The sequence below is a fragment of the Lissotriton helveticus genome, chromosome 7 (genome assembly GCF_964261635.1).
Source record: "Lissotriton helveticus chromosome 7, aLisHel1.1, whole genome shotgun sequence".
Taxonomy (NCBI): Eukaryota; Metazoa; Chordata; class Amphibia; order Caudata; family Salamandridae; genus Lissotriton; species Lissotriton helveticus.
Genome location: NC_136068.1, coordinates 1,912,933,508 through 1,912,956,676, shown reverse-complemented (window position 1 = coordinate 1,912,956,676; position 23,169 = coordinate 1,912,933,508). Strand labels below are relative to the sequence as shown.

The window sequence follows — 23,169 nt, the reverse complement described above, 5'->3', positions numbered from 1 at the left end:
CAACGTTGCTGAGGCGCTGCACTAGGGTGCGGTGGCAGACAGTGTCGAATGCTGCGGAGAAGTCCAGGAGGATGAGGGCCGCTGTTTCTCCGTTGTCGAGCAGGGCTCGGATGTCGTCGGTGGCTGCGATGAGGGCGGTCTCGGTACTGTGGTTGGCCCGGAAGCCAGACTGCGAGGGGTCGAGGGATCCATTCGTCTCGAGGAAGGCGGCCAGCTGCTTGTTGACGGTCTTCTCGATGACTTTGGCAGGAAACGGGAGGAGCGAGATGGGGCGGTAGTTTTTGAGGTCGTTGGGGTCCGCTGAAGGTTTCTTCAGGAGGGCGCTGAGTTCGGCATGCTTCCAGCTCTCTGGGAAGGTTGCGGTGCTGAAGGAGGCGCTGATGATGTCCCGTAGATGGGGAGCGATGACGGAGTCTGCCTTGTTGAAGACGTGGTGGGGGCAGGGGTCGGATGGGGATCCGGAGTGGATGGAGTTAATCGTGCCTATGGTTTCTTCGGTGTTGATCGGGGTCCAGGCGTGGAGGGTGGTGGTGGGGGTCGCTGGTGTGGTCGTGGGGTACGTTGGCTGTGTGCTGAAGCTGTTGTGTATGTCTGCGATCTTGTTGTGGAAGTACGAGGCGAGGGAGTTGCAGAGGTCTTGCGATGGGGTGATGTCGTTGTTTTCGGCGCTGGGGTTGGAGAGCTCTTTGACGATGTTGAAGAGTTCCTTGCTGTTGTGGGCGTTGTTGTCCAGTCGTTCCTTGAAAGCTGTTTTCTTGGTGGTGTGGATCAGTTGGTGGTGTTTTCGAGTGGCGAGCTTGAGGGTGGTCATGTTGTCTGGTGTCGGGTCTCTGCACCAGGCTCTCTCGAGGGCTCGGCAGTTCTTCTTGGATCTCTTGAGTTCGTCGGTGAACCATGGTGCTTTCTTACTGCCGGGTCTGTTGGGCGGGGTCCTCAGTGGGGCGAGGTCGTCTGCGCAGTTGCTGATCCACGTCGTGAGGTTGTTGGCGGCCTGATTGGGGTTCGCTGAGCTGGCGGGAGGGTCCTGGCTCAGGGATGCGGCGAGCTGGTCGGCGGTGATCTTGTTCCAGCATCTGCGTGCAACCTTTTGCTGGTGGTGGTGGATCGTGTTCTTTCCGAAGGTGAAGTGGACGCAGCTATGGTCCGTCCAGTGCAGTCCGGTGGCGTGGCTGAAGGAGATGTCCTTGCTGGAGGTGAAGACGGGGTCAAGCGTGTGGCTGGCGTAGTGGGTGGGGGTGGTCACCAGCTGCTTGAGTTCGAGGTTGGCGAGGTTGTCTAGCAGGGTGGTGGTGTTGCGGTCGTTGTTGTTCTCCAGGTGGAAGTTGAGGTCCCCGAGGAGGATGTAGTCAGCGGAGGGGATGGCGTGCGGGCTGATGAAGTTGGCGATGTCCTCGCTGCATTGTGTGCATGGTCCCAGGGGTCTGTAGATGAGGGTGCCTCTGAGGGTGGTCTTGGGGTCGGTGTGGATCTGGAAGTGCAGGTGTTCGGCGGCTGTGAAGGTGGTGTCGGAGCTGGTCGTGATGCGGATGCTGTTCCTGTGGATCATGGCGATGCCTCCTCCGATCTGATTGACACGGTCCCTCTGGGTGATCTTGTATCCGTCCGGTATGGCGATGACGATGTCGGGCGCTGAGGAGGCGTTCATCCAGGTTTCCGTGAGGAAGGCGATGTCTGGTGATGTTGTGTCGAGCAGGTTCCAGAGCTCCACGGCGTGTCTGTGGACGGAGCGGTTGTTGAGCAGGATGCAGTTCAGGTGGTTGCTGCTGGTTCTCGGCTCGGCGGGTGTGAGTGTAGTGCAGGTCCGGATGCAGGAGAACTTGCAGGAGTAGCAGCTGATGGGTCCGTGGGTGCGTCTCGGGGTGGCTCGGTAGCTGCCGGGGGTTTGGCCGGTGTTGAGTGCGTTGAAGGTGGCGGCGTCGTAGGTCTGGCGGGTGGACTGGCATCTTCGGGGGGCCAGGGGTTCTGGCACTGGGCGCGGACAAGGCGCGGACGGGTGCAGACGGGCTTACCTTTGGCGCGCCTTCGGCGCACAATCGGCGCGCCCGCTGCATGTCAATGCTGCGCGTTTGACACTCATCCATATGTGGAGAGTGGGGGGGGCGGAGCGAGGGAGGAGCAGCTGGGAGGCGGGAGCGGGGCGGCGAATGGGAAGGGCGACAGAGGGAAGGGGGCGGGGCCGCAGGGGGGCAGCGGCGGAGAGCGGCAGGGGCTGGGCACAACAAGGGGACAACACAGCGAACTAAAGCAGAACAAAATGAACACAGGGTAGAAATACAATGACAAAAATACAAATACAAAACCGCAAACTAAAGCGGAGCAAAATTAACACAGGGAAAAAAGTACAATACAAGGCAGCGCAAACAGGGCAGAAACAGCAGCAGCGGTCGGGGACCAGGAACACAGCTGCGGGCAGCGGCGGCACTCGGCGGGAACGGGGGCAGCATGGACTCACACACGGAGGAGTGAGCGCGGTGCGTGGGGTGACCGACCCAGAGGGTCAGAGGTCACTGCTCACCACCGTGCGCCCTCTGTCCTATATGGTCCAGTGGGAGGGAGGAGCAGCTGGGAGGCGGGAGCGGGGTGGCGAATGGGAAGGGCGACAGAGTGAAGGGGGGCCGCAGGGGGGCAGCGGTGGGGAGCGGGGAGGTGGCGGGGAACACTGCAGGGGCTGGGCACAACAAGCGGACAACACAGCGAACTAAAGCAGAACAAAATTAACACAGGGTAGAAATACAATGACAAAAATACAAATACAAAACCGCAAACTAAAGCGGAGCAAAATTAACACAGGGAAAAAAGTACAATACAAGGCAGCGCAAACAGGGCAGAAACAGCAGCAGCGGTCGGGGACCAGGAGCACAGCTGCAGGCAGCGGCGGCACTCGGCGGGAACGGGGGCAGCCTGGACTCACACACGGAGGAGTGAGCGCGGTGCGTGGGGTGACCGGCCGAGAGGGTCAGAGGTCACTGCTCACCACCGTGCGCCCTCTGTCCTATATGGTCCAGTGGGAGGGAGGAGCAGCTGGGAGGCGGGAGCGGGGCGGCGAATGGGAAGGGCGACAGAGGGAAGGGGGCGTGGCCGCAGGGGGGCAGCGGTAGGGAGCGGGGAGGTGGCGGGGAACGCGGCAGGGGCTGGGCACAACAAGGGGACAACACAGTGTACTAAAGCAGAACAAAATTAACACAGGGTAGAAATACAATGACAAAAATACAAATACAAAACCGCAAACTAAAGCGGAGCAAAATTAACACAGGGAAAAAAGTACAATACAAGGCAGCGCAAACAGGGCAGAAACAGCAGCAGCGGTCGGGGACCAGGAGCACAGCTGCTGGCAGCGGCGGCACTCGGCGGGAACGGGGGCAGCCTGGACTCACACACGGAGGAGTGAGCACGGTGCGTGGGGTGACCGGCCCACTGTGTCTGCACATTGCCTGGTAGTCTCACAACGATGTGACAAAATCCATTTTTTCAGTGGCCACAGGTAATGATTATATTTGCAGAAACTGTGTTGGAATGTCCCTTCTTAGCCTTCTATATTTTTGTACCCCTTGACCATTCGATGTTCGCCGCCATGAACAAACTCTTGTGAGGTGTGAAAAGACTTGCAAGATTGCTGAAACTGTTGATGGCCATCTTGGCTCAGTCAGTATATATGTTGTGGTTATCCCTTCATGTGTGCCTGTTGTTGAAGAGTTATTGATCAGTCTAGACATCAAGAAGCACATGCAGGAATATCGAAGAGCTGCAAACACATCTTTCTTCCATCGTGTCGATGAGTGTTGCAGCCTCTGAACTTGGTTGGGAAAAAAACACATTTTGGAATCTTTGTTTCTCAAGGGCAAGCCTTCCTTACATGGGGGATTCTTCCATAGAATGGAATCTTCGGAACTAGAGACAGTTGATCAGTGGTAAAAGACTATTCATGCTACCAATTTCCTAATTTTTTTACAGATCATCAGCATGGTGAAGGTCTGTTAACTGTGTACCTTTACGATATAGACTTTGGGACACTGGGGGCTGAATTAACAATAAATACTGAGGATACACTTGTGTGAAATTAACATTGAGAACAATCTAACACACAAGAACATGTGAAGTTAACATTTAAATGTGTATAAACATGATTGTGTGACATCAACACTACACATGGTGTGAAATTCTGCTTGCAAGATTGTGTGAGATTAACCCTAAATGTTTGAGAACTCAAGGAGCTGTGATCTTCATTGAGTTTTAGTTGTAAGAACAGAATTACCCATATGATCCACAGTACTCGTAAATACCAGAAGGTATATCGAACTTGGGTTCATCTTCGCCTCCTGTTGTAGGAACGCTTATTGCAGAATTGTGTATTGCTTTTCAGGTCTCTTCCCCGAAGTAAACTCCCTAATTCCCTTCTTCTCATCTGGTCATTCCGATGCTCTGTGGATTTTTCCAAACAGAGTCAGGGCTGCCGGAAAGTGGGCTTCTGGGAGGAACTGTTCCTGAGGATCAAAAGCCAGCCCTGACAGAATAAAAGGCCCAAGAATTATACAGTCCTCCAAAACAGTGATGAACAGAATGGCCTCCATCGAAGATCTCTGTACCATGCTAGCCGATCTAAAATGGGTGATTACTGCCTCAAAGGCAGAAACTGCTGACCTGACTAGTATGGTCAAACAAATGTAAACAAATTTAGAAACCCTACACTTTTATACAGCACTGTTTGATAGGCCCAACACGACTCGTCCATCCATTTCAGCAACAGTACCAGCAGCTGTCCTGTTAGCCACCCTGGAGCAATTTTAGGAGATCAGCCAAGGTATTTTTAATACAAGTACAATTACATTTCATAGTGCTTCCCCAAGCCTTTCCTGAAACTCAATCGGGAATTACATTTGAAATGAAATGAAATGAAAAATTGCATTTGTATAGCGCATAACTGCCCTAGGGCCTCGCAGCGCTTGAAGATAAAATGGTTTAGCGCAGGCTCGGGGCAGATCAGCAGGATTTAGCAAACAAATGCGTTTTCAAGGCCTTTCTGAATGAGAGGAGGTTGCTATTTCCTCGGATGGCAAAGGGGAGGGCATTCCAAAGTCTGGTCGCCGAATGGGAAAAAGAGCGGCCACCCCAACGGGCTTTGTTAATTTTAGAGGAGGTGGCCAGCTGCAAGGTACCAGACCGAAGGGGGCGTGCTGGGACATAAGGCGTGACCAATGGGTGCAGAATCGCTGGGCCTACACGGTGAAAGGATTTGTGCATAATGCACAAAGCTTTAAACTGCACTCTGGCAGCCATTGGGAGCCAGTGGAGGTCTTTCAGAGCCTTCCTCGCCGACTGCCGACGGGAGAGATTGAACAGTAGGCGGGCCGCACTGTTTTGTGTGACCTGAAGCCTCTGCAGTACCGAAGCCGGTGCTCCTAGGTAGAGAGCATTCCCATAATCCAGGCGAGAGAGAATCAGGGCCTGGACCATGGTCCTCCTCGCCTGGAAAGGGAGCAAAGGGAGCACCCGCCGGAGCATCCTCATTAGTCCAAAGCAAGTGGCGGCAGTCTTAGTAGCCTGGACCGAGAAATCAAGGGCGGTGTCAAGCCAGATCCCGAGGCTCTTTATCTGGGACTTGGGGGCAGGAGGAGCGCCAAGACATGGTGGCCAGACGGGTGCAAGAGCAGACGGGGAGGGATTTCCGAGTAGAATGATGTCTGTCTTCTCCCCGTTAAGCTTCAAACAGGAGGCTTGCATCCATCTGGCAACAGCCTCTAGACAGGGGCCTAAGGTGTCGGATGATCCATCTGCGTGGTCTAACGAGACCACAAGCTGCGTGTCATCCGCGTAGGTGACTATACGCACACCAAAGGGATGGACTATCCTGTCCAGAGGTTCCATGTAGGCGTTAAAGAGGGTCGGGCTCAGGGAGGAGCCCTGAGGGACCCCACACCTGAGAGGGTGTTTGGGAGAGACTATCTCACCCTCGAAGACCTGGAAAAAGCGCTCACTCAGAAAGGAGGTAAGCCAGTCTAGAGCCGCGCCCGACACGCCCATGCCCGCCAGTCGGTGTAATAGCGTGGCATGGTTCACCGTGTCGAACGCGGCGCTAAGGTCTAACAGGATAATGGCCACCTTTCCTCCCCGATCCAAAGTCGTTCTTGCTTCCTCTGTGACCGCTAACATAGCGGTTTCTGTGCCATGTTGAGGGCGAAAACCTGTCTGGGAGGCCCGCAACAGACAGTTGGACTCCAAATAGTCTGTTAAGATATTGTTGGCGTGCCTCTCCAGCAGTTTACTCAGCCAGGGGAGCAACAAAATGGGGCGATAGTTGGACAAGTTGCTCTGGTCCAGGGAGGGCTTCTTGAGAAGCGCCCTCACCATGGCGCACTTCCAGGGGAGTGGGACCGACCTGGCCACGATGGAGGTGTTTAAGGCTTCCAGGATGACAGGACGAATAACGTCCAGTGCCTTGACAAGGATCCGGGGGGTGCCGGGTCATTGGGAGACCCGGAAGAAACTTTAGAAATTAATCTATCCAGGCTGCCGGCATCAAGAAGCGGAATTATATCCAGTTTGCAGAGAGCCGGAGAATCAGCTGGCTTAGATGGAACGGAGGGGGCGTTGACCGTAGGATTACTAAAAGAAGAGTATATGGTCGAAATTTTCTTGGAGAAGAAGGCAGCTAGCTCATTACAGCGGTCTTGTGCCCCTTCAGCAGTAGGACGCTCATCCGGGGGTGAAATAAGGGACTTGGCTATCCTAAAGATTTCCCTAGGCGCGTTGGCTGCAGCACTAATTTTCCCTTCGTAGAAGGAGGTTTGCGCCAATTTAATCTCTGATTTATAGAGCCTTATTGCGGACCTATAATCATCTTTCCTAGACAGAGAATGGTCCTTCCTCCACGCTCTCTCTAGTTTGCGGCAGTCAAGCTTTAATAACCTCAGAGCAGGAGTGTACCAGGGTGCAACTTTAGGTCTTCTGATGAGTTTACAGGGGCGTTTGGGAAGAACTCGGTCTAGGGTGCTGGAGATCCAGTGATCAAAGTTGCTAGAAGCAGAGGCAGGGGTCAAGGCCCTTCTCGGGGGGTCTTGAGTGAGAGCCAATGTCCAGTCGGTGAGGGGAAGTGAGGACCATTTCCTGCCCATGTACTTGGTAGAGGCCTCACGGGGGGAACAGGAGTTAGAAAGCCAGGTGAACGGTATCAAAAAATGATCAGTCCAAGGCAGTGGAACAGGGGACTCTACATTAAGGTTGGTATTACTGTATATGTGATCAAGGAGATGTCCCTTCTTGTGGGTCGCCTGATGGCCTCTCTGGCAGAGGTCTAACGCTTGCATGTTGGCACGCAAGTTATTAGCTGAAGCCAAGTTTCCGTTAAAAATAGGGCGTCAGGATTAAGCGCTATGATCTTCGTTTGGTAGGTGATCGTGCGCGCAATATTCCCGCCCTAAAATAGTGAGGGCGAGGGGGGAGACTAGCCCGTCAACCTCCCCAAGATGGCTGCCCAGGATGGGACAACCAGGAAGTGGTGTCGCTTAAGCCTCCCTCCACACAATCAGCACAGGCTGTGGTGGACCGGGGAGTAGCGACCAGAAAACAAGTAAGAGCACAGAAATGTAATTTTAAAAACATACTTAAACTGTGATGCAGCCGCTAGGGCCATCCCACTAGGGAATGAGGAGAATCCTCTACTATACTGGTCACGCTTTAAGACCAAATTTCCAAAATCTCTTTGACAGAGGAACCATAGCCATGACTACAACAACGCCTCTTCCTTGGACGCTCCAGCTTTCTGGTCATGTTCAACTTTACCTTCTCAGACATTTTCTACAACATTTCTTCTAAGTTCGAAAGTAAGCAGAGAGCAGACTCAACCCACTTTTTGTATACAAACTGTGATCCTTCATGGTCTGCCATAATTTTTGACTTTGCCTAGTCATGGGCAACAAGATGTCAACAGTTGGTTCTTTGACCTTCTAGGTACTAGATTTCACGTTATTGCTGTTTGTATTCTGGATAAAAACTTTGCTCATTACCTCTAAACTAAGCCTGACTGCATTTGTGCCAAGCTACCAGAGGGGTAAGTATAGGCTAATTTAGTGACGTTAGTGGTTCAACCCGATGAGGATTGTGGCTGGTGCTTGAGAAAGGCTCCGCCCCCCCAGCAAACAACCAACATTTTTCACAGCAAGCAATGTAGAGAAGGCTGTTTGGGTTTGGCCACTGCGTTTTGAGCAGGGGTAGACATGAAATAATCCTAGATAAAAAATAATTGCTGTTCAAGACAAGAAGTGCCCGGCCACACGGGTGGATCAGGAAAGGGAAAACATAGTGTGAATAATGGTAGGTGAAAGTGTCTTAACATGGTATAAAGTCAAAAGGTTACCTTATATGGGCATAAGGAAACTCCTGAGGGTACATGTACCAAACAGTATGAGGGGAATGAATGATAAGATAATTAACAGGTAGACAGATGGAATGGAAGGGTTCAAAGCAGAAGAATGTGCATTGTCTAGGCAACCATGGACTCCCAATTGCTTAGAAAGTTAGACTTCAGCATTCCTTATTTACACCAGGGTTTACTGTGAAAAGTTACTTGAGTGGAGTATATCACAATTTAAATGTTTAAATTGGCTTCGGAGGGGTAGCATGAGGTTTTCCCAGCCTATTATTCAGACCTATCAGAGACTAAGGGAAATTGGGGTTGTGCTTTGTGTGATACGAGGATCCTTTAATCAAAGAAATAAAATGGGTGGGGGCTAGGGAGCCGGTGGGAACTATGGCGTGGGCCAGATATGGTGGTAAGTACTGTGAAATGAACCTCTTAGCTTCAGTTGTCACCTCTGTTGATGATGGTGGGCTCAGCTGTTGTGTGACAGCAGTGAGGTTCAGGGGGCATTTGCAATGCTTTGTGCGAAAGAAATTATACATTGAAGTGGGGCCATATTGTGTGCTGTACTGCCTCTCTGACTTTCATTTGTAGGTAGGGTTTTTTGGATGAACTAAGATCTGAAGTTGCTAGAATGATTTAGAAAACAGATGTGACTTCTGGCCAGGGTCAGTCCCCAAGAAGGCAAAGAGGTCGAGGGTGCCAGAAAGAGCACCATTTGTTGAGTGGTTTTCTGGTGACTGTATGTTGAGACCGGTAGGTCTGGCCATGGAAGACCATTAGGGTGCAGTGAGATATGGGGCCAGCAGGTTCAGTGCAGGACTAGTAGGACTCAGGACAGATAAATGTCCTGAATAGAATATTTGGAAAAAATGAAGAGAGGGAAAGTCATTAGGACCAAACAGGAGTGTGGGTTGATTTGTTTAACCCCTCCCATGCTGATGACGGAGCCGCTCCGTCATCAGCCGCGGTCGCGCTGTGCTGATGACGGAGCAGTTCCGTCATGGCCCGCCCAGCTCGATAGAACGCTCATGCGCGGCGCGAATTCCGCGCCTGCGCTGAGCGTTCTATTGAGCGGGGCGGGCCGTGACGGAAACGCTCCGTCACGAGCACAGCTCAACCGACGCTGGTGACGGAGCGGTTCCGTCACCAGCATGAGGCCGCCGCGTGGCCGCCCCGCCCCCTTAGCACTGCGGCGGAATAGCCGCCACAGTGAAGGGGTTAAAGGGTCAGTGGAGTTATAGTTGTATCATGTATGAGGTGAAGGCTGCCAATGGCAAACAAGTTGTGTTGTGAGCTCTGTCTTGCCTCAGGAATAAAACAACCTCAATACAACAGTAAGAGTATGGTTGATTGGGAGGCCAGCAGGGTACATCCAAGCAGGCACACATCAAGGGGATACACTCAGGAATCCTCCCTGGGCCCTCCCTCAGGTCTCCATCGCTGATCTGGGTGTGTGAGAATGGTGGTGCAGTTCTCCTCTGCGCTTACAGTTTCAGACCTTTGGTGAGGGCAACCATGGGGCCACCTGTCTCAGAAGCACCTACATATTCACCTGAATGCCATGGTTAGCAGAAGTGACATCATGTGCCTTTTACCCTGAATGACATCACAGGAAGTGACAGCATATGGCATTTAATCTGATAACATGATTGTACATGACAGCCTCTGAGTGTTTGCCATGCTAAAATCACAGCAAGTAACATCAAAGTGGATTGAAAATGCTAACTAGAACACATTAGATACTCAAATAATAAATAGTCCAAATCCTGTTGAAAATCACAGCAAGTAACATCAAAGTGGATTGAAAATGCTAACTAGAACACATTAGATACTCAAATAATAAATAGTCCAAGTCCTGTTGAAAGTGCTCCATGTTTATTGCCAGACTCAAACAGTGATCTCAGATACAGGGCAGCATGAAATGAAATCATGTGAAGACTTTGTCCAAACACCTTATAATAGGGCACTTAACCCTTCAAGTATTTGTGCAACCACTCATGATATGAAACTGCATACAATTGTTGGCAGCTCATTATGTGATAAAAGTGTCCCTTAAAGACCCAGTTAATTAATTTGAAGTTGTCTGGGATTCACTCCCCGGAAAACAGTACTTACAGGGGGAGGTCCTAGTGGCCGCAGTTCCCTGTGACTGATTATCATTGCTGATGGGACCAATTGATGGGACAAAGACAGGCAGGACTATGGAGGGGACAGCAGCATATTTCCTGATCTCTAATCAATATTGTGCTACCTCACTGCGAACCCAAGGGGTTCAGTGGGGCATCGAAGGTCCATCGGCATGACAAATAAGGAAGGGGAAAACACTGACCCAGGTAACCACTAAAGTGATGTTTATTGATGTTTCATCTCCATGGGAAGCAGAACAAGTTGACAACCCTAATAATGTCCCCAGGAGCTGAATTTCTATTTTGGTGCAGCCATCCAGCTGGTCTGAGGGGTAGTAGAATTCAAATCCTCTGGGAGGCAGATCAGGTGTATCCACCATTTTCCTGATCTCAAGGGATTTGAAGCCCTCTTACATTAGGATAAAAAGGAGATTTGATGGAAGTGTATCAACTCAAGTTATGCCTCTATTGTGTAGTGAATATCGATGTCAAATGCCACATCAATCAATTCGTTTTTGACTGTGGTACCTTATTTTAGGAGTGTATGTCTTCTCAAACTCTTTTTCTTTACTATCCTTTGTATGAATCGTTTCTTAGCTGAGGAATAGGAAACTCCACAGGGGTAAGGCCACAGGCCATAAAACAATGTAATAAGGGGTTACTTGTTTACATTCATGTGTAAAAATGAATTAATTATTTCCTGCCATATTTTGCCCAGATTTTTGTTAAAGACACATTTAATTTCTAGTGTGCTTTACTTTTGGTATTAATGTTATAAGCAAACTCTGTTGAGACTTGGGGAATGACCATAGATAAGACTACTTTCTATATGTGTAGATAAAACTACTAAATTACTGCAGTACAGTGTTTGTCTGTCTTAGTTTCCCTATAACTTTTTTCAAAGCACATTTTACATCCTTGTTCCTTAAACTGTAAAGAATTGGATTCAACATTGGAATGACAGCTGTATACATTACAGCAAAGAGCTTGTCTTTGTCCAATGAGTGACCAGATGTTGGTTTCATGTAAACACCAAGCTCACTTCCATAGAACAAAACAACTGCAGTCAGATGAGAGGAACATGTGGAGAACAACTTCTGTCTCCCTGTGTTGGAGGGAATTTTCATGATATTTAAAATGATTAGCACATAGGAAGTTATTGTTAAGATGAAAGGGCCTAGTCCTATCACAATACCTTCTCCGAAAGTTGCGATATTTATGAAAAATGTGTCTGTGCAAGTTAGTTTTAGAAGAGCATTCATATCACAAAAGAAATGATTGATTTCATTTGATGCACAGTAGGATAAATTTGATAACAATACAACATGTGGTGTAATGTCAAGAAAGCCTATTGTCCAGGATGTTACCATCAATAAAATCATGGCTCTTTTATTCATGATAGATGCGTAGCGTAGGGGGTTGCAAATTGCAAGGTACCTGTCGTAGGCCATGACTGACAGTAAGTAAAACTCTGTGCTGATGAAGGAAGCCATAAAATAGAGTTGAAGGATGCATGAAGAGAAATTGATGGATTTGTCAGATTTCTTCGCTTTCAGGCAGAGCGCCAGCAGTTTTGGGATGATGACCGTTGTCAAACCAATATCTAGAAAAGATAAGTTCATGAGAAAATAATACATGGGCTTTTGGAGATGTGCATCAATGCATATTAATGTAATAATGACAAGGTTTCCAAGAAGAGTGAATAAATACATGAGAAAGAATACAATGAAAATTGGAACTTGAAGCTGAGGATTTTGTGATAATCCCAGAATTAAAAATTCCCTCAAGAGAGTCTGATTCGACTTTTCCATAATTGCAGTGCGTTGTGTTGTTGTTCAGTGAATTAACAAAGATCTGGGGGGAAAAGGAAACACAAGATTATGAATAGCAAAAGTTAATGTAGCAGAATTATAAAAGCATGCATTTGGATACATTGTTGTCATCTGTTTGCAATATATTAACAAGCATTTGCAATGCAATGGTTCTCGCATTACTGAAAGTTGAGCTATCGGTGTTGCCAATATTAATGCAACACCAACAGCTCAAACTCTATTTATTTATTTGTTGAGCAATCGCGGCATCCGCGCTTTAGCTTGAGATGTTTAATGCTAAAGCGTGGGTGCACAATTGTAAGAAAAGTAAAGAAATTGAACAAAAGGCGTGAAGCACATAGGAACCCAATGGCATTCCAAAGTGAAAAGCATGATGTACTGGTCAATATGGTTCAGTATGTATTCTGTTTAGTCTGCAGCTGGTCTGTGACTGTGATGGGAGCAGCACAAACTGGATTTTGTTGCCATTCTAGAATCACAATAAGAGTGCGGACTCCAGCAACCGGGAAGAGAGCCACTAAGGAAGTGGGGTAAGAGTGCAGGACACAAACAACAAAGAGGACCTTACTTCTTTCCAGAGATGTGAAAAGAGATCACTCAACCTTCTGTTAGGTAATGCCCCAAAACAGACCCCGTACAGATACACATCGAAACACACCCGCACTGCAGTTACTGTCTAGCTGTTAAAAGGAGGAGCATTTGGAGAGATGATTGACCAGGTCAATTTGTCACCTAAGTGACCCCATGTTTAGAGGCGATGGGGGGCATTATAAACAATGGAACTCAAATGAAAGTAAAATCTAACATGATGCTACAGCTGCAACCTCAGCCATGGTCTCTCACTCTCGCAGAAGAGGTGTGGCGCAGCTGCCAGGGTGCCTGACTCTGGACCACAGGGTTCACGGTGTCACGATTCTCTCCCTGTGTTCTCATGTCCACCACCAGTGGGCTGAACTGTGGGACTCTCCAGTGTTCTAATATGCTTCCTGGCACTCCCCTGCATGCATATCTATACTTCCAGCCATTTGGACACTATTTGGGAATTGACATCCATTCCCAATCCATGCCGGGTTTTGTGAAAGCCAGCCTGCTTAGACTTAAAACCAGCCTAAACATGCCTGAAACTCCATTACCCCGAATTCCCTCCTCACTGCTTTGTCTCCACCCCTGCAGGACAAGGATGTGTGGAGGAATTCAGCTCACCTGTGGCTGGCTGCTGCTAGCCTGCTCACACCAGCTGCATGTGATTACTGTGTGCTATTTTAAGCCCCAGCTCCCTTCAGGCAAAGGTTGGTCATTGTAGCTGTTTACCGGTGAGACCGATCCTTGTTTCCAGTGCTCCCTGAGCTTTTGCTATCCTTGTTTCCAGAGTTCCTGTGCTGCAGCAGTTTCCCTTGTCCCTGAAATAGCACTGCCTGCAGTGCTACCTTGATTCTTGAGCTTTAGCTCAATTCTAGTTCCTGCTCCTGAGTCCCAGCATTTCTTGTTTCCTAGGCTGCAGCTCTTTCCTGTTTCCTTGAACCTGCACTACCTGCAGTGCTACCCTGACCCCATAGCCTTAGTATTCCTTGTTCCTGAACTGCAGCAGTTTCCCTTCTCCTGAATTAGCACTGCTTGCAGTGCTACCTTGTTTCCTGAGTTCCTGAGCTATAGCTATTCCCTGTACCTGAATTAGCACTGCCTGCAGTGCTACCTTGTTTCCTGAGTTCCTGAGCTATAGCTATTCTTTGTTCCTGGACTTAGCTATTTCTTGTTCCTGATTTGCACTGTTTGCAGTGCTCTCTTGACTCCTTGTTTCCTGAGCTGTAGCTTTGTCCTGTTTCCTTGAACCAGTATTGCCTGCAGTGCTACCTTGACTCCTGAGCTCTAGTAATTTCCCTGTTCCTGAACTAGCACTGCCTGCAGTGCTACCTTGACTACTGAAGCTTTGGTAGTTCCCTGTTCCTGAAGAAACACTGTCTGCAGTGCTGCCTTGACTCCTGAGCCTTAGCTCACTTCTTGTTCCTGCCCCAGCACTGTCTTCTATGCTACTTTGTTTTCTTGATTCCTTAACCTGCACTATTCTAGTATACCCTTGTAGCCCCCCCTTCTGTATATCTGTTTCCAGTCCCTGCCTTGCTTCCCATTTCCTTGGTTCCAGTTCTAGTTTGCTGCCTTTCTATTCTGCTGGCTTACTTCTGTTACCTTGTATGTTTGTTACCTGCTTTCTGCCAAGTGTGCCCTGTCATTTCCTTCCTTTCCTGTTAAGCACTCCTCCTTGCTAGCTCCTTGTCTATTGTGTTTGTGTTTAGTTCTACCCCTTTGCTGTTACTGCCTTGCGCGTTCCTGTTTGATCGCCAGGATCCATGGGCTCAGCTGACTACCTAGGTGGTGTTTCTTGTTCACTGTGAGTTTTGCCTTTGAGTTACATTTATAACATCACTATAGGTATAAGCTCCACATACCCTGCCTTTGCATGCATATCCTACATGTGGGTATTTGCAGTCAGTATCTGCAACAGCAATTGCGGGTAAGAAACTTACTGAGCTTCAGTCTTACCATGTGGAGCTCCTGACTGCTTTACCCCACACCCCCCTTTATTGTTAATGTTGTATTATATATATGTCTTGCACGTCCGTCCTGGGTGTAGTTAGTCTGAATGCTAAATTGCCTTGTGAGTGCCCTTCCTTTCTGAGTCTTACCCATCTTGTTCACTTCAACAGGTTTCCCCCTTGGATCCCTTCCCTCCCCCCCCTACTCCCTGTATGATCCTGGGCAGCATTGTATTCCTCTTTCTGTGTAAATATTTTCTACCCAGTTCCCAGTCCTTGTCCAAGTCCAAGACTGTGTTCCCCACATAGTCCCAGACAGTCCCTGACAGAATGACCAACCCACATTTCCAGGGTTACTTGTGAGGTTGCTTTGCATTCAGTTAGCTACCATTTTTCTGTTACATTTCTGTTTGAAAATATGAAGTGTCATAATGAGAGGTTTAAGAAAGAGCAAATCCATTTCATAACCTCTGTTTTCCATTCACATAATGTTCCCCAGTCTTGTAGTCCAGTAAAGATCACAGTCCCGGAAACTAAAGGGACCTTGTTAAATTCTACCTTCAAGGTTAACAATAATCAGTTTAACAAAAGAGAGAGAAAACCTACTAGAACACAGGCTGCTAATAGTCAGTTTGAACAAAATACAAGGTATAGCTTTGTTGCTTGTTGTGAAGCTACCAAGTCTACCACTGTCCTTGTAGACCAAAATCTTCAGTCTTCACAGGATATAATTACATCTAAAATTCTTGAATTACAACGAGAAAATAAAATGTTTCAAACTCTGTTGAAAAACTATAACCCAGAGTTCAAGTGGCAATCTCAAACCCCTGTACAAGACTACTTTTCAGCTTCTATGTTAGCCTCCTTAGAAATGGAGAATGAAACCTTGCGCACTCTTTTGCGGTCCCTTCAGAGCTGGTCTAGTAATTGTGTAAATAATCCTGTGGCTAATCACTCAGATTCCACTCAGGACAGCCATAGTAACATGTCTCAAAGTGCAGTTAAGGAAAATAATTGTTTGAATTCTGAATTTTTTAACTCCTCTGTTTTGTCTTCTAGTGCTAAATTACATCTAGGTGCTACTTCTGAGATGTGTCCCTCCAGTTTTGAGGAACCCCAAATTCCAGGCAAGAAACAATACATCCCTTTGCTTTATTTTCCTGGTAGTGATGTCAGTTCCAGCCCGGGGGTATCACACACACGGGCCATTGATGTACAGACAAAACCCAAACCATTGACCCACATTTTCTCTGATGTGACAATGTCCTGTGACTCAGACCATGCTCTTGATTTAACTGCTGCAACTGAAGTCAACCTCCTCGCTGAGAAGCAACACAATCTTGACACCTTCTTTGATGTTTTGCCTTCAAACACAACACTAATTGAAAAGTCAGGAAATGATAATTCTCTGTACTCCAATGCATTTGTACCACCTTGTAATGCTGCAGAAAGTGAAAAGGTCTCCCATGACCAAGTAATCCCTGGCCTATTTCCTCTGACTAAGAGTTATGAACTGCCAAATGGTAAAGGAAGTCTGTTCATCAGAGACTCTAAGAAAAGCACTATTCTGAGCCACCCCGAAGAAAGAACGTTAGTGTGTTTTAAAGAGCCAAGGAACTGTGAAGATATCACTATTGACATCAGGGATGTTCATTGGCAATGGCCATTCCCAGAATTTAAAATCTGTCATCCTTGTGCCTCTCTGCCAACAGATAGTCTCCTCGCAGAGTCTCCAGAGTCCTCAGCCAGCATGCTGCTTTCAGAGTCTCCAGAGTCCTCAACCGGCCTGCTGCCTTCGTAACTTCAGTCTGCAGCCTGCCTGCCATCTGAGCATGGGCCTGCAGCTTGCCTGCCATTAGTACCGGAGCCTCCAGACTGCCGCATTCAGAGCCCAAGCCCACAGCTCACCTGCCTACTAAGCCAGAGCTTCCAGCCTGTGTGACTTCCGAACAAGAGCTTCCAGGCTCCCTGCCTTCTGCACCAGAGCTTCCAGGCTCCCTGCCTTCTGCACCAGAGCTTCTGCACCAGAGCTTCCAGGCTCCCTGCCGTCTGGCCTTGACCCTCTATCTTGCCTACTTTTTGACCCTGTGCTTCCAGTTTCCCAGCCTTCAGAGGTCTCAATACATATACATTCAGAGACTGAACCTCCAGCACCAGAGACAAAACTCTCAACATGTAAGCCTCCAAGGCCTGGGTCTCCTGCATACCTGCCTCCTAAGTCTCCTGCATGTGTATCTTTAGTACGTTTTCTTCCGGGGCCAGAACTTCAGGTCTGCTTCTTGTCACCTCCTTAATTTTCAGCCAATTTGTCTTTGACCTCTGTGCCTCCTGCCTATCTGTTATATGCTTTTGACCCTACAGTCAATCAGCCATTGTTTTCAGAGTACTACTCTAGCCTGTCATCATCAGGACTTCAAACACATTTAAAGCAGGCTTCTAAGCCCTTGTCACTGGATTTGGACTGTTCAAGTTCTACCTTCAATACTGCTCTTAATTTACAGAGTATTATCCAACTCTCCAGAACATCACAATTTACCTTCAGTCCTCTGATAGCGTGCACTGAATCTATGATGGGAATTGACTTAAGCAAAGGCTTTAGATCCAGTTCCAGACTTCGGGAGACGGTCTTTGGAGGGGGAGTACTGTAACAATTCGCTCCCTGTGTTCTCGTGTCCACCACCAGGGGGCTGAACTGTGGGACGCTCCAGTGTTCTGATATGCTTCCTGACACTCCCCTGCATGCATATCTAGACTTCCAGCCATTTGGACACTATTTGGGAATTGACATCCATTCCCAATCCATGCCGGGTTTTGTGAAAGCCAGCCTGCTTAGACTTAAAACCAGCCTACACATGCCTGAAACTCCATTACCCAGAATTCCCTGCTCACTGCTTTGTCTCCACCCCTGCAGGCCAAGGATGGGTGGAGGAATTCAGCTCACCTGTGGCTGGCTGCTGCTAGCCTGCTCACACCAGCGGCATGTGATTACTGTGAGCTATTTTAAGCCCCAGCTCCCTTCAGGCAAAGGTTGGTCATTGTAGCTGTTTACCGGTGAGACCGATCCTTGTCTCCAGTGCTCCCTGAGCTTTTGCTATCCTTGTTTCCAGAGTTCCTGTGCTGCAGCAGTTTCCCTTGTCCCTGAAATAGCACTGCTTGCAGTGCTACCTTGTTTCCTGAGTCCCTGAGCTATAGCTATTCTTTGTTCCTGGGCTTAGCTATTTCTTGTTCCTGATTTGCACTGTTTGCAGTGCTCTCTTGACTCCTTGTTTCCTGAGCTGTAGCTATGTCCTGTTTCCTTCAACCAGTATTGCCTGCAGTGCTACCTTGACTCCTGAGCTCTACTAATTTCCCTGTTCATGAACTAGCACTACCTCCAGTGCTACCTTGACTACTGAAGCTTTGGTAGTTCCCTGTTCCTGAAGCAGCACTGTCTGCCGTGCTGCCTTGACTCCTGAGCCTTAGCTCACTTCTTGTTCCTGCCCCAGCACTGCCTTCTATGCTTCTTTGTTTTCTTGATTCCTTAACCTGCACTATTCTAGTATACCCTTGTAGCCTCCCCTTCTGTACATCCATTTCCAGTCCCTGCCTTGCTTCCCATTTCCTTGGTTCCAGTTCTAGTTTTCTGCCTTTCTATTCTGCTGTCTTACTTCTGTTACCTTGTATGTTTGTTACCTGCTTTCTGCCAACTGTGCCCTGTCATTTCCTTCCTTTCCTGTTAAGCACTCCTCCTTGCTAGTTCCTTGTCTATTGTGCTTGTGTTTAGTTCTACCCCTTTGCGGTTACTGCCTTGCGCGTTCCTGTTTGATCGCCAGGATCCGTGGGCTCAGCTGACTACCTAGGTGGTGTTTCTTGTTCACTGTGAGTTTTGTCTTTGAGTTACATTTATAACATCACTATAGGTATAAGCTCCACAGACCCTGCCTTTGCATGCATATCCTACAGGTGGGTATTTGCAGTCAGTATCTGTAACAGCAATTGCGGGTGAGAAACTTACTGAGCTTCAGTCTTACCATGTGGAGCTCCTGAGTGCTTTACCATACACCCCCCTTTATTGTTAATGTTGTATTATATATATGTCTTGCACGTCCGTCCTGGGTGTAGTTAGTCTGAATGCTAAATTGCCTTGTGAGTGCCCTTCCTTTCTGAGTCTTACCCATCTTGTTCACTTTTACAGGCTTCCCCTTTGGATCCCTTTTTCTCCTCTGACTCCCTGTATGATCCTGGGCAGCACTGTACTCCTCCATTCTGTGTACGTCTTCTACCCCGTTCCCAGTCCTTGTCCAAGTCCCTGACTGTGTTCTCCACATAGTCCCGGACAGTCCCTGACACACGGTTCAATCCCCGGCTCCGGCGGCTGGTTATCCCAGCACCATGTGACTCTGGGCAATAGCTCGCCTAATCTTCCTGACGCCCCCAGCGCCGGGACACCTCTTCGGAGGTAGCAGTGCACTTTACAAATTCTGGTATTTCATTTCAGTATAGGAGATTGTAAGAACAGGGGTGCTTAAAAACAAGAGATCATTGAAAGACAAGACTTATCGGGCAATTCAAGGGTACCAGGAGAATGTTAAAAATTGCAGCTAATTTACAGGATGGAATCGAAAAAGGTGGGGCTATAAAGACCAAAGGGTAACCGTTTATTTATGACTCACTATTGCGTTACTGGGACAAAATGTAGCTCCCTGTCTCACGCACTCCGCAGAAACCAAATCTGGCCAACAGAGAGACACTCTGCAACCATATGTCAGGCAGTTGCAGAGTTGCAGATATGGTTATAAAGCTGTAGCGATGACTATTTCTGCAGGGCAAACATGATTGAACTGTTTGAACAGCTAGCTGCAGTCGCATGTTTTAGTCATGTAACATACATCTGTAGCACAGGTTGCCCCGGGGAGCGAAAGATCAGGAGCAGCGCTGCAATAGTGCAGGCCGACACTGTGAGCTGTCAGCTTCGGGCATCTGACTGCTGAAGTAAAACTGTGAGCACTCTTGCTGTTGTGACCTGGGCAGCGAGAGCAGATCCCAGGGTCATGGTGCTGAGCGGTTGAGGACAGTGCCGCGGGGGTCTGTGCGGCAGCTGTGAGTGGGTGTAGTATGCTGCTCCCAGCTGAGGAGGTCCTGTGGGATATAAATCACACTCTCTGCATGTTAGGTGAGCGCTGGGCCCCTCGATGACCCGTATTCTGGCCTGATATTGGCTATTAGACTGGGCATGTGTTGGTTGTTTTGCCACCCTTTTGTTGGATGATGCTTCTATAAACTGCCCAAAAATAAATGCAGTCGCTGTGGTGCAATAGAAAGCGCTGCGCCCGTGTTGTTAATCTGAAGTGGGTGCTTTTATCAAAACTAAAGCACTTCGCCAAGGCAGGGGGGAGGGGGGGCGGGGAAGAGTGCTGCAATCTGCAGACACCATTGTTCACATGTGTTGATTCCTTTTATAATATACTAGCAGCCCGTCCCGACGTTGTCCGGGTATGAATTGCTGCCGGCCAGTAGTATATTGTTTTGTAGGATTTCGTTTTGATAGCATTTCTTATCTGTGACAGGCCTGTGAAACGCTCCGATTCACAGTGCACTGCTGATGCACTTAAGAGTGCGCGATCAGTAGTGTGTGAACTCGAGTTTCCCTACCTTATTTTTCCTTGCAATATTATATAGCGCAAACTCAACAACATGGCATGAGCACAATTTACAATACAGAAGAACACATTCATTTGTGGTAGGCACGGGGAGACAAAGCGATTTGCCTGTAATCACAGGATGTTAAGCTGATGCCGAGATTCAAACGTAGCTCCCCAGCTCTAAAGTTCGCAATTCTAGAACTTGTGGCGGGAGGTGTGTCTAAAAGTGTATGTTGGTGCTGGCCATCAATGAGAGAGACCTGTGCATTTTTCAAATCGGTGGTGAAAAAATATGAGTATGTTGCTGGAGATGTGGGCCGCCGTGCCACCAATGTACTTACCGGGGGAGGGTAAACACCCATTATTCCGCAACTTTCTTTCCACATACCATCACTCCGCATACTTTCATTACGAAAGTACCATGACTCCGCAATGCCATTATAACGCATGGCATTACATTTTATATGCTTTTACCACGCATACATTTACAACGAAATTCGTTGTAAATGCATGAATAGTAAAAGCATGTTTATTTTTTAATGTTTGGATAAGGTAAGTATGGGTATAGGGGTATATGTTTTGGGGTACTGAGGTATATGTTTTGGGGTGTTTGGGTATTTTAAGGGTTCAGATATAGTTTTGGGTTATGGGGTACAGGGGTAGTTTTAGGGTTTAGGGATAGGTATGGGTTTTGGGGTACAAGGGTATTCTTAGGGTTCAGGGCAAGGTTTGGGTTTTGGGATATAGGGGTATTTTTAGGGTTCAGGGGTAGGTTTGGGTTTTGGGGTGCAGTGGTATTTTTAGGGTTCAGGGCTAGGTTTGGGTTTTGGGGTACAGGGGTATTTTAGGGTTCAGGGTTATGTTTGGGTACAGGGTTATTGTTATGGTTCAGGGCTAGGTTTGGGTTTTGCGGTACAGGGGTATTTTAAGGGTTCAGGGCTAGGTTTGGGTTTTGGGGTACAGTGGTATTTTAGTGTTCACGGGTATGTTTGGGTTTTGGGGTACAGGAGTATTTTTAGGGTTCAAGGCTAGGTTTGGGGTTTTGGGGTACAGGGGTATTTTTAGGGTTTAGGGGTAGGTTTGCGTTTTGAGGTACAGGGGTATTTATAGGGTTCAGGGCTAGGTTTGGGTTTGGGGTACAGGGTATGTTTATTGGATTAAGATGGGTTAGTGTTTAAGGGTGTTGGGGTATTTTAAGGAGTAAGGGTGGATTGTGATTATGGAGTGCAGGGGTATTTAAAGGGAGCAGGGTGGACACCCGGAGCTGGAATGTACAGAACCTGGGAAGAAAAAAACAATGAAATATTGGGCACAACGCTCGCTTTTTTTTCGTAATCACGCACCCAGCACACGCCGACAGCACACGATATGAGACAGGCATGAAGGGCGGAACGTACCACATGCCCCCAGCGTTTGTCACACCCCCAGCACACGCCCACAGCACAACGTAGACACGCCCACAAGGGACTACTATGCTGGCACGGTTCTTTTACCTTTTAAATGTATATGGTGGGCGTCTGCATAGCCTATGTCCTTCTGCTGCAACTGCCCTTTCCAATGCTGTATTGGGTGTTGTGATTGGTGCTGTGGTTCCTGAGATTACCCGCCTCAAAGGTTTGGGCTCTCTCTTTATTATAGTAGTATAGATGTATATTACGGCATGTGCAATGTTACTGGTGCAGCTGCCATTCTTGAAGCAAATCGCATAGGATAAGATTCAGCGCGGCCATGCTGCCTAAAAAAACAACAAGCGGTTGCATGTTGTGCGTGCAGTAGGAGAAAGCCATTTAAGAAAAAAGAACTCACAATCTGTAAAAAACAAGCATTTACAATGCAACAGTCTCGCCTTTCCAAAAGTTAGAGCTATTGGCATTGTAAATGCCAAATTTTTTATTTATGTGTTGGTTTTGAAAACAGAGAAATAAAAGGCATTGTCATTTACAATGCGAATAGCTTAATCTCTCGCAATTGTGAGACCTATTACATTTGACCCACACGCACACACAGAGCAACACACACACACACACACACACACAAAGACAAACACACATACGGATGTGGTGGTAGTGGAGCTGCTGGATATGGTGGTGGTAGTGGTGGATGGGGTGGATGTGGTGGTGGTGGATGTGGTGGTGGTAGATGTGGTGGTGGAGGATGTGGTGGTGGTGGTGGAGGATGTGGTGGTGGTGGTGAAAGATGTGGTGGTGGAGGATGTGGTGGTGGTGGTGGAGGATGTGGTGGTGGAGGATGTGGTGGTGGTGGTGGAGGATGTGGTAGTGGTGGTGGAGGATGTGGTGTATGTGGTGGTGGTGGATGTGGTGCTAGTGGATGTGGTGGTGGATGTGGTGTTGGTGGTAGATGAGGTGGTGGTTGATGTGGTGGTGTTAGATGAGGTGGTGGTGGATGTGGTGGTGGTGGATGTGGTGGTGGTGGATGTGGTGGAGGTGGTGGATGTGGTGGTAGTGGATCTGGTCCTGGTGGTGGATGTGGTGGTGGTGGATGTGGTGGTGGTGGATGTGGTGGTGGTGGAGGATGTGGTGGTGTTGGATGTGGTGGTGGTGGGTGTGGTGGTGGTGGATGTGCTGATAGATGTGCTGGTGGTGGATGTGGTGGTGGTGGAAGAGACTTCTGTGAGTCCACCGAAGGGAGGTGGGGTTGTTTAGCAACAGCTCCCAGTGAAAGATTGGGGGTCGATGTAATTTT

At 48.3% G+C, this 23,169-nt stretch overlaps 1 protein-coding gene across 1 annotated transcript; it reads right to left on the bottom strand.

The window, feature by feature from the left end:
• Positions 1-11,333: 11,333 nt before the first annotated feature.
• On the bottom strand, positions 11,334-12,293 carry LOC144769925 (olfactory receptor 5AR1-like). The gene has a single exon (XM_078654117.1). The coding sequence runs from the start codon at positions 12,291-12,293 to the stop codon at positions 11,334-11,336; it is 960 nt and encodes a 319-aa protein (XP_078510243.1).
• Between the last annotated feature and the right edge of the window lie 10,876 nt (positions 12,294-23,169).

What these genes read in the sequence shown, in the direction of transcription:
- LOC144769925 (XM_078654117.1), bottom strand. Translation starts at nt 12,293, where the DNA reads ATGGAAAAGTCGAATCAGACTCTCTTGAGGGAATTTTTAATTCTGGGA.